Here is a 12,006-nt window from a genome sequence, read left to right as displayed (position 1 = left end):
ACTTTTTTCAAAAGTGCTTCGTGGTTGTTGGATAAATTTCTTCCCTTGTGAAACATTGAAATATTTGTCTTGTAAACCCCATTGTGCATGCATGTAAATATAGGTTACGATTTCTTAGAGTACAGAGCTGTAACCCTGGACCTTTCTTTGCTGAAAGCCATGGTTGATGTCTTACGAATCCTTGACTAAATAAGGAAATGTTTGAGTTCCTAAGAACACATTTAACTTAGTGCACACACTTTAAGTTGTTAAGAGTGTCTGTTTATGCCAAAAATCAGGACTCAGAGTAGTCTCAAATTAAATGCATTTACAAAATTTTATTCATGCACGAGTTATTTATCATTCACAAAGAAAAGTTTATATATTTGCAAACAGCAATTCATATATTCATAAAATTAACACACACAAAATGCATTTCACAAACGCAAAACATTGATAACACACACAAGTGAGCACACAAAGTTTTCATTGTTTTACATTTACAAATTGACTGTTGAATGTGCATTTGCAAAACGTCACCTTGGATTTGTGTATGTCAGGAGTGCTCAACCCTGGTCCTGGAGATCGACTTTCCTGCAGAGTTCAGCTCCAACCCTGACCAAACACACCTGAACCAGCTAATTAGGATCTGAAGGAGCACTTGATAATTACAGACAGGTGTGTTTGATTAGGGTTGGAACTAGACTCTGCAGGAAAGTCGATCTCCAGGAATAGGGTTGGGCACCCCTGGTGTATGTGTATTTTGAGACTTTACTGGCAGGTCTTATGCTGCGTTCACGCCATATCGTAATTACCGTAATTTCGAGATAAAACGTGACATTCTACTTGGAGCTGTTCAGAATTATGCTTTTCTATGGCAACACTATCAACGCCTAAACAGAGCCTACGCTGGTACAGCGGTCATGTGGTACAAGTCGTAGCTCTCAGAAGACTCCCAGTTCACAAGTTGTAATTAGGAGTTCCACAAGGATGTGAACGTTTTTTACAAGTTGGAATCTCGTAATTACAGCAATTCCAAAATGGCGTGAACGCACCTCCATTTCATCAGTGTGTCTGGCGTTCTCTTTAGCCAATCAGATTTGAGCCTTACAATTCACCAATCATAACCTGCTGTGGGCGTATGAAGCGCGTGCTTACCTGGATGTACGACGTCAGCGCGGGAACGGCCGCAGTTCAAGTCAGAGGTACGTGCAGCTGATCGTTTCATTTCATTCAGCTTTTACTAGATCATTCAACTAGCCTAAAATGTATATAGCTCCATTTTTAAGTTTAAGTAGTTAAAGCAGTTACCATTAGCCACACTCACTAACATGACGAATGTAAGCCATTGTTGTGATTGTGCATGGATACCTGAGGCTGATGATGTACAAATAGTTGCTAGTACAACCTGTGATTATTGATATTTAATTCGCTACCACAAGTTATGAGGTGATGTTTAATTGGAACTTAAATTCTTTCAAAACAGTCATGTTGCAAACCATCTATCAGAGTTCAGAAGTCATACATCCTTACATCATTTATTTTAGAATAGTATCTTACTGACTTTAAATGTGTTTGAAGCGTAACGCTTTCTTATGCATTGTTGTATGTTCTTGTTATTGTTCTGGTTTTATGTCAGAATTAAAACTTTCAAAACAAGTCAGGGTAACACTTTATTTTGATAGTCCGCTACTAACAGTAAGTAACTTTGCAACTGCATGTCAACTAGTCATTAGAGTATTAGTAGACTTTCTGCTTAATATCTTCTAACACTCTTTTAAACTTTGCAAGTATACGTCCAAATTATTCTGCTAACCCTAAACCTAACCTAACAGTCTGCTCTGAGAGTTAGTAGACATTTAATGAGAATTAGTTGACATGCAGTTGCAACGTTACTTATAGTTGGTATAATGACTAAAGTGGACTATCAAAATAAAGTGTAACCCAAGTCAGTTGTTAGAGTTGCTATATATGTTTTATTCATTTAAACTTCTCTGAATACTGTGGGAATAAAATGTACATTAAGTAGAGTACTGAGAAAGAACATCGTCCATATTCTTTTTGTTTTCTATATTGCTTTTCACTGTACAACAGAACATCATACAACATCTATTGTCCTCCATGTGTTTTTCTTCTCAAGTCACATTTGATCTCACGAGTCTCTGTAAAATCATACCTGTAATCAACAAGTGCGTGCATTCAGAGTATTATAAGTCTAAAAATCAATCGAAACTGTCTTTATGTCTGTGGTCTGCCATGGTTTAAAACGGGTTAAGATTTGAAAATCGCCCAGTGCGTCCCAGGCCTTACTAATTGAATACAATGAAAATAGCTGCTTTCCAACATCATCTTTGTTGTAGAAATCCTTGAGATTGCAATAAACAGCACAACATAAGATTAAACAATAACAATAGTTCATACCAGTGATATAATATAAAAAAGTAATGAGTAAATGAATGTTATGTTAAGAAATGGGTAAAGAAAGAAAGATAAAGTATATAGATAAAGATTAACACAAATAAAGTACACAAGGAAAACAATTAGTGTGTATTAACTTGACACTGGATCCTGATGAATCGTGTTATTTGTGTCATTTAACATTAAATTATTGCAGGTTTGTGTCATATTCTGAGTTTGCATTTCACTGATTTGATTCATTTGTGGAGTACTGAATCTGTCAGATAAGTCAATGCATGCTGACATTTAGTTTTCTCTCAACATGAGGACAGAAGAGCTCGCAGTCAGTAAATGGGAAAACAAAAAATTCAAAAGTAATTACTTACCTTAGTTACTTCAAAAATGATGTTATTTTTTATGTTATCATCTGCATGTCAAATGAGTTTCTGTATACTTTTTTTATCAACTGTTATCAAGATGTTTTCTTTAAGTTGTCCTCTTTCATGGACAGCTCTTTTCATCTTGCTGTGTAAATGTGTTTCAGTTCTGCATATTTTTAAATCTTTTAATCTTTGGCAGTGAATCACATTGACTCTCTTGTGAGAAGAGAATCACAGTCTCAAGGCTGTTTGCCTGTTCATTACTGATGTCTCACTTTGTCACACTTGTGTCAAATTTAGGATGAAAGTTGACAGAGAAAGTGATCAGATCAGAGTCATGGTAACAACAAAAGTCTGATTTGATTTAGTTTTGTCAACTCGGTACAAATCCTCTAAACCTGAGACTGTTCAGCCACCATCATTGTACAAGCCCTGGGTGTCTGCTGTGGAAATAAACACATCTGACATAATGCTGTTAATGCAGGTGTTTATTAAAAATGTAGGATTCATTTTGGTTGTAAATTCAAAGAAGTGACCCAAAATGAAGGATAATTTATAAACGGTGTAGGTGTCTAAAATGTAGTGATTATTTCACCACTAGAGGGCAATGTGTCATAACACATGAAATTAACCTGCCCTTGTTGTTGTATTGGACAGGTACAGGTGGTGGGGACATGTGGTTCTTACCATTCTTACCAAGTGTTGCTTGATCATTAAATGAACAAGTCAAAAAACATCACTTTGTGGACATTGTTTATTACAACCTATGAGCCAAGAACAACTTATAACTTTATAGGAAAGCCACTAGAACTAATAGAGAAGAGGAAACCCTTACACATTCATTTGATTGTTTTGTTGTTTATTTCTGAGAAGCGCAGTAATGTTTCTAAGACACACATTTGATATTCATGCTGATGGATTTCATACCCTCACTAATATTCTTCCATGTTAACCAAACATTTCCAATAGCGTAATGGACGGAACTTACTCCCCATAAATACACACCATTAGGGTTTGTTTTTATACAGTTTTTGTACCAAAATGCCCCGAGACGATCTTTGGCGCAGTTACCTTTATAAACATCGTGGTCTTGGTCTAATGTGGTGAATTTCTCTCCATTATGGAAAGTTAAAGAGTCGCCTGCAGAGAGGAAGCACATCACTGAGTACAATGATCACAATGGAAATGACTCTAAGAAAGTAATTAATTACTAGCTACTAATTACGTCTTCAACGGTGTATTTAGATTAATGTATTAATTAATGTATTGTGTTACTTTTTACTAAATACCTTCTAAACCCCATAACCATGAACAGCTGAACAATACATGAAAGGACAGACATCAGACTGAAGCCATTAATTCTTTAAAATATTATAAAACCAAATTAATTATTATTGAAAGTATTTAAAAGGAGAAAGTTGCATTAAAAAAAAAAAACTTTTTAAAATTAGATATTACATTTTGTTGTTAAATCCACTGTTGCTGTATATAGAGCTGTTCTACAGTTTATGCAGTGTTCAGTGCAATCAGAACAATCAGAAGTAACTGTAATTCAATTACAGAAAAATTAAGAGTAATCCCTTAAGTTAAATTACAGTAATTTATTATTTATTAATGCGTTACACCCAACACTTAAGCATAAATGAAAGTGTCCTACCAGCTCCTCCATCCTTGAATCCTGAAACTTGTAGTTTATACCCGTCATCTTCAGGACCCACAGAGAAGGACGAGTACAGAGCGAAAACTTTATTTCCTTCAAAGTCCTCCAGATCCACTCTCAGCATGTACTTGTTCTTACGTGTCAGCTGGTACATGTTCTCCAGCCCTGATCACACACACACATGAAGAACACGTTCAAGCAAACACTGGACTTGAACATCCACACAAACGGACACACGCTGTGAGATCTTACCCAGCCAGTATTCACCCTCCACATTCCCAAATCCTCTCTTGTACTGATTCCACGGCCGATAGAAATTCACACTGCCGTCCATTCTCCTCTGAATCACCTGTGATGGGTTTATATACAATATATGATTCATAATCAATGTTCTGATGTGTGTTCAATGATCTAAAGTCACATTCTTACCGTCCATCCTCCGATTTCTTCATCGTTCCCATCTGAGATCATCTGACAGTAAACCAAGACAGGAACATCACCTGCTGGATAGATGGAGTAAATGTCGCTTACTGTTTCTCCTGAGTTATAGACGTCAGAACAGTCATTTTCATCCTGACTGCATACATTCATTAGCACAACTGGAAGAAGAGCCGCCAAAAATACCATCATCTACAGAGACCGAGAGAAAGAGATGCACGTCAGACTGAAATGAACCTGGAGATATATCTCTAGGAATTTAAAGTTACTGATGAACTTACTGCCATCTTCTCAGTCTCTTCTTGGTAGATCACAGTAGAGATCCTTTTTATCTAGACAAAAACAATAGAAACATTTTCAATTTGTCTATTCCATGTTGTAAATGAATTATAATCCAGTACCTTACTGTTTGTGTTCTTCAGTCTGACAGAAATATTCTTTATCTGTCAGATTCTCAGGCTCCTCCTCTGTGTTGCAGAAGAAATTTACATTACAACAAAACATATTTTGGAGGCAAATGAAATGCAAGTTAGATATGTAGTCACAAGCTGTTTTTGTTGTGTTTTTAGTCCCTTGGCTCCAAATTGCTGCTTTGCATGGGGCAAAACTAAACATGGGGATCTCTTTATTTGTCTCTGTAACCTCTAACAAGACTCCAGTACAAGAGCATTTTATTGCTCAGAGACGTACTCTTTCTAACATTCGGGTTTTTCAGCTTTAATGGTCAGGACCGTAGGATGAGAGGCAGGAACTGATGGAAGAAGCGAGCGGAGAACAGAAGCAGGAAATGAGCTTCAGTCAGACTCAAGCTCGTGTTGTCTGAGGCTGCGTTTACACTAGTGCGTTTTCGTTTTAAAACGGCTGTCGTTTACACTGCTCCGGTGTAAACAGAGAATTTTGAAAACGCTCCAGACCCCGTTTTAGTTTGAAAACTCCGGGGTTGCCTTTACCAAAATGGAGACTTTTGAAAACGATAACGTGGCTGCTCACATTCTCTCTTCGTATCCTTGACGACCGTGTAAACAATAACGTCATGCTCATTGTTGTGCCCATAGATATGTATAAGTAGATGCATCATGAGACCGCTCCAAGCACATAGACACGGCCACCATCTACATAACAGTGCATCTACCTATACATATCTATGGTTGTAGCTGCATGAATGTGACATGCGTTTTCTGAAACGCAGAGAAAACGCTAGTGTGGACGAGGATCGTTTTCCTTTTAAAACGCGATTCAAAACAAAAACGCACTAGTGTAAACAGGGCCTGAGGAGCAGTTGTTCCTCGATGTCGCTGTGCTGCCCATATGGTTCTGACAGAGGCTTCTCGAAGCTGAAGAAACAAAGTGCTGGTGCTTTTATATGTCTCGTTAAGGTATCAACTTTTCCTCAGATGTCTTCAGTTTTATTTTAGGAGAAACATTATAAATTTTACATTTGTCCTAATATTTAAAATGCTAAAACTTGTTTGAAAAGCATCAAATTTCAGATGATCAAGGGTTACTAGATTAAATTTATTTTCAAATACCCAGCGCTGTATGTGCAGCACACCTTCCAAATACACTAGAGAGACGTTAAAAAAGTGTAAGATAAATGTTTTCCTCCAGCAAATGTAACACTTGTATAGACCATTTTTTCATCTTGTTTGTTTAACGCTGAAGTGTTTGTCTTGTAAACCCCATTTTGCATGCATGTAAATACAGCTCGTGGACTTCCTTACATACAGTAAGAGAACAGAGCTGTGCAGTTTATGGGCATAGGACACATCACTTGTTCTTGAAAATAATCATGTACCTTCACCAAATCTGATAAATCTTATTTCAGGAACAGTAACCTTGAATGGCTTGTGACTAAATCCGCAACTTTTTCTAATGTAATCTGTAGTGAGCCTCGCTCTCCAATGATTCAGTTTCCAGCAATGTGACGACAGCTGAACTAATATACTTTTTGACATCATTTGTTTAATGCTGCTTAAAGTAAATTATGATAAATACTTTGACCAGGGCTAAATAGTGAGGGCTGGGCAACTGGGTCAAGGTCTTAAAGGACTCATTTGAAGGCCACGTTTGAAGGAACTGAGACAGCCTTCAAAGGGTCCTCAAACGCAGCCTTCAAAAAGATGCAGCTTCTGAATTAGGCCACAACTGTAGACGAAACGAGACCTGCCAGGAAAGTCGCAAAATACACACACTCAAATCCATTCAGCAAACTCTTTGTAAATGTAAAACATTCAAAACTTTGTGTGCACACTTCTGTGAATAGTGTTTTGCATTTGTGAATCGCATTTTGGGAATGTAAATTTGGTTATGAAGGCGCAGTTCATTCATATATATATTGCTGTTTGCAAATATATACATTTTTCTTTGTGAATGCGAGTTAGCTTGTATGTTTGCAAATCTTATTTTGTAAATGTTTATTTTGAGACTATTTTGCGTTAAAAAGACTCGTTCACGTTCGCACACAAAGCTGGAAGTCAAGTGACCTGTAACATCAGAACAGCGACAGCTCATGACAAATTAAACAAAACTTAGCGAACTATCCCGTTCCAGTGTAATTTTCCTCAGGGCATAAAACATTGGTCCAGCCTTTTATCTGATAATAATACTGTAAAAACAAACAAAAAGTGCTTATTTTATATTTATGATCTTTTGTACCTTAGACTGATAAGAACATATTCAAATAGTTCCTTTCACATTTAATTATGTTGAGCTTTATGCTAAAATGCTGTGCGTTATTCATTCATTCAGTTACTCATTCATATCAGTCTACAATGAAATTGCAGTATTCAGACCATTAACTCAGTACTTAAAGCACCTTTGGCAGTGATTGTCACAGATGTCTTTTTGCGTGTGATGTACCAAGCTTTGAGCTCCTGGATTTGGCAATTTTCTTGGCATTTCTCTCTACAGATCCAGATTTTTTTTTCTTTCTTTCTTTTTTTCTTTTTTTGCATTATTGACAATTATTTTTTTCTGGTTAACACTGTATAGCTGATTTGGCACATTCTATTTAAACAAAGGTGACTTGACTTGACTAGACTAATGTTGTGAGCTAGTTCTTCAGTCACTGAAACATGCTGTACAAAACACTTTCTGAATTGATGTACACTGACTTTCTATGCTTATTTTATTAATGGTTTATCAGCAGCATTTCATTTCTTATTTCATGTTTCTGATGTTTGTTGTGGAGATAAACACATCTGACATAATGCTTTCAATGCAGGAGTTTATTGAAAATGTATGAACTGTTAATTCACGTCAGCTGTAAATGAAAAGAAGTGACCCAAAACAAACAATTCATAAACAGTCATAAGTTTTTAAGGGTGACATTCCTACATTATTTACTACACAGTTAACAGAGAAGAAGAAACACTTGAACATTAACTCAGGAGTTTGCACTGACATATGATCAGAGCAAATAGCAAATGAGCAAATAGTATTGGTGTGCTGTCCAAGAAAAACTGTAGTGGGAGGGAGGTACACTCAAAAAAATGATTTGTTGGACTTACTTAAAAAAAGACTGTCAAGTGGTTCCACGCAACTACATTGAGTAATTTGTACAAGTAACTATTTAGTTGTTTGAACAAAAAAAGTTCAAGTAAAGCTGACAAAATTTCTTCAAGTAAAGGGAGAGGGGTTTTTTTATTAAAAAAAAAAAAAAAAGTTTCATTTGACCTTACCATCATGGCGATCAGGGTTTACTTTAGTTGGGCTCTTGACCCTTGATGTTTTTATTTCTGTTGCTGTAATTGTGTTTGTGGAGCACCTTTGTTATAGCAAAAATAAATAAATAAATAAATAAATAATATAAAAGTGTGATCAAATGTTCTTTGTTATTAATTACTGATCTTTTTCAGTGATTTGTTTATTAATTTCATGATATTTACAATAGTTGTACGAGCTGCCACTATTATTACCTTATAATTTCCAATTTTATTTAGACACACACAGACATCAAGAATCAGCATATGAATCTCAACAATGGGGACATTCAACAGCTGCTGGGAGTCATGGGTGAGATTTGTACTCTACTGTTACCCAGCATGCAGCTGTTGAATGTCACCATTGTTGAGATTCAAATGCTGATTCTTGATGTCTGTGTGTGTCAAAGTGCTGCCGTAGATTTGAAGGTTTAGGGCATAAAATGAACATCCATACAACTATTATAAAAATCATGGTTAACCACTGGATGAGATCAGTGAATCAAGCTACCAGATGATGATTACACCACAAGTAACAACTAACCAATGTAAGTTATTACAAAAAGCACTTAATCAGACTTCTTTTCTTGGCTTTTTTGCTGTAATAAATGTGTTTAACACACAATTACAACAGCCAAAAAAAAGTCAGAGGTCAAGAGTCCAACTAAAGTAAACCCTGTTCGCCATGATGGTGAGGTCAATTTAAACCTTTTTTTTTTTTAAAATAAAACATCTAAACCTCTGTTTAGATGTTCTCAAAAACATTTTGTAGATATATGACAGAAATCAAGTCAAACTGTAATGTTGTTTGTGGAGTTGTTTAATCTGAGATTTAATGTCTTCTTTTATTTAAGTTCATTTTCTCTTTGGCTGTGTCTGATTCTTGTGTTTCTCTTTCCTTCTGTGATTCTGCTTGTAAACAGCAGGTGTTCATCATTATTGGTCAATCATGACATAATGATCTCCTTAACTCCAACACTGTGTCAATGCTACTTGAACACTCTGTAGTGTGGAAACACATGAACACTGAGCAGGGTTTGTTTAACACTGGGAAATATTACATCAACTTTACCTGTTTCATTTACGTAAGACTGATGCATTTGAATCACATTAAGTTTAACTGATTTGTTTATACTGAATCTATGTAATCTACATGCATGGAGTTTGTGTCCACTGAAAGTTTTTTTTTTTTTTTTTTTTGTTCAGCTTGAAAATGTATGTTGTTAAACAACAGTACAATTCATTGAATGCACTGTAACCTCTTATTACTTACAGCCTAATTTATTCCAGTCTGAAATTAATATGACCCGACTTAGGTCTGTGGATACATAATTCTCAGAGTCTATGCTTTTACTGGATGTATTGCTAAGTGATGTCAAATTTGCAACCTGCATGTGTTGGTGTAATGAAAATTATTGAACAGCTTTACTGATTTCATGCTTTTTAGGACTTTGTGAATGCTGAAAGAGACCTGACTAATACAGTCATTGGAATTTGCATCAACGTGATTTGTATTTACTTGAAGAAATTTTGTCAGCTTTACTGGAATTTTTTTTGTTCAAACAACTAAATTGTTACTTGTACAAATTACTCAATATAGTTGCGTGGAACCACTTGACAGTCTTTTTTAAGTAAGTCCAACAAATCATTTTTTTGAGTGTAAGTTGGATGTACAGATATTTACAGTCATGCCAATTGACTTGATTACCTAAGCATGCTCCACCTCCCAAACTTTGTTAACAGAACATCATTTTGATTGTTTTGTTGTTTATTTCTGGGAAACACTGGAGTGTTTCTATGACAAATGTTTAATCTTCATGCTGATGGATTTCATACCAACTGCGTAACCCTTCCATGATGACCAAACAGTTCCAATGGCAAAATGGGTGGCATCTTCACCCCATAGATACAAACCGTTGGGGTTTGTATGGTGACAGCTTGCATACCAAAATCCCCCAAGAAACATTTTGGCGCAATTATTTACATTGGCATCTTGGTCCATGTCAAAGGTGGAGAACTTGAATCCATTATGGCCAGATAAAGAGTCACCTGTAGACAGGAAGAACATCACTGAGGACATTAACCCAATGGAAATGAGTTTCATGAATATAAATGAAAGTGTCCTACCAGCTCCTCCATCAGTGAATCCTGAAACATGCAGATTGTACCCATCAGCTTCAGGACCAACAGAGAAGGACGAGTACAGAGCAAAAACTGTATTTCCATCAAAGTCCTCCAGATCCACTCTCAGCATGTAGTTCCTGTTGTGTGTCAGCTCATACATGTTCTCCAGCCCTGATCACACACGCACATGAAGAACACGTTCAAGCAAACACTGGACATGAACATCCACACAAACGGACACACGCTGTGAGATCTTACCCAGCCAGTATTCACCCTCCACATTCCCAAATCCTCTCTTGTACTGATTCCACGGCAGATAGAAATTCACACTGCCGTCCATTCTCCTCTGAATCACCTGTGATGGGTTTATATACAATATATGATTCATAATCAATGTTCTGATGTGAGTTTAATGATCTAGAGTCATATTCTTACCGTCCATCCTCCATTGTCATCATCGTTCCCATAAGAGATCATCTGACAGTAAACCAAGACAGGAAAATCACCTGCTGGATAGATGCGATAAATCCCACTGACTGTTTGTGTTGAGTTATAGATGTCAGAACAGTCGACCGGCATGGTCTGACTACATGCGCTCGTCAGAAATGCAGAGAGAAGAGCCATCAAAAATGCCATCATCTATATGAGAAAGAAAGAGATGAACACCACACTGAAATAAAGGTGAAAACCACCTCTAGGAGTTACTGATGTACTTACTGCCATCTTCTTAATCAGTAGAACACAGTGGAGATCTGTTAATCTAGACAAAAAAAAGTATCATTGTTATTATTTTCATATTGTGTTTATTTTTGTTTATTTTCTTAAAGTTGTATATATGTTTGTTTAAAAAGTTGTATAAATATTCTGTGAGGTAAATAACGAATAAAGCAGTAACTCACCGTTTGTGTTGTTCAGTCTGATACAAACACTCTATATCTGTCAGATTGTCAGGCTCCTCCTCTGTGTTGCAGACGAAATTTACATTACAAAAAAACACATTTTGGAGGCAAATAAAATGCAAGTTAAACCTGCTGTCACAAGCTGTATTTGCTGTGCTTGCAGTGCCGTGTGGCTCTGAATTGCTGCCTTTCATTTACATTCTTCTTATATTATTGTTCTTGAGAAGATGTCTATAGCTGCCCGTAGAACCATTTGGTTGAAAGTTGTGAAAAATGGCACATAGATAGAGTCATTTAAAACATAAACATTAACCATTGAAAATTTGGAGTCCCTATCTCAAACACTCCAGCGCCACCAATGGGTCACATATGTACTGGTGTTTATGTAAGAATCTTTTGAAGCAAAATTTTTCCTCTGATTCTGGAGC

General features: G+C 36.4%; 2 protein-coding genes across 2 annotated transcripts; both read right to left on the bottom strand.

Annotated features, from left to right (window-relative positions):
- Positions 1-3,627: 3,627 nt before the first annotated feature.
- Positions 3,628-5,156, bottom strand: LOC127164252 (microfibril-associated glycoprotein 4-like). The gene is made up of 5 exons (XM_051108096.1): positions 5,136-5,156; positions 4,846-5,046; positions 4,669-4,765; positions 4,414-4,581; positions 3,628-3,896 (listed from the first exon to the last, which is right to left on the bottom strand). Exons 1-5 carry the CDS (start codon positions 5,139-5,141, stop codon positions 3,643-3,645), a joined length of 726 nt encoding a protein of 241 aa, XP_050964053.1. The 5' UTR covers positions 5,142-5,156; the 3' UTR covers positions 3,628-3,642.
- Positions 5,157-9,741: 4,585 nt separating this feature from the next.
- LOC127164245 (microfibril-associated glycoprotein 4-like) lies at positions 9,742-11,434 on the bottom strand. The gene is made up of 5 exons (XM_051108083.1): positions 11,397-11,434; positions 11,115-11,318; positions 10,938-11,034; positions 10,683-10,850; positions 9,742-10,604 (listed from the first exon to the last, which is right to left on the bottom strand). Exons 1-5 carry the CDS (start codon positions 11,400-11,402, stop codon positions 10,351-10,353), a joined length of 729 nt encoding a protein of 242 aa, XP_050964040.1. The 5' UTR covers positions 11,403-11,434; the 3' UTR covers positions 9,742-10,350.
- Between the last annotated feature and the right edge of the window lie 572 nt (positions 11,435-12,006).

The sequence above is a fragment of the Labeo rohita genome, chromosome 1 (assembly GCF_022985175.1).
Source record: "Labeo rohita strain BAU-BD-2019 chromosome 1, IGBB_LRoh.1.0, whole genome shotgun sequence".
Lineage (NCBI taxonomy): Eukaryota > Metazoa > Chordata > Actinopteri > Cypriniformes > Cyprinidae > Labeo > Labeo rohita.
The sequence above is the reverse complement of the archived record's forward strand: the minus strand, read 5'-3'. Positions and strand labels throughout refer to the sequence as shown.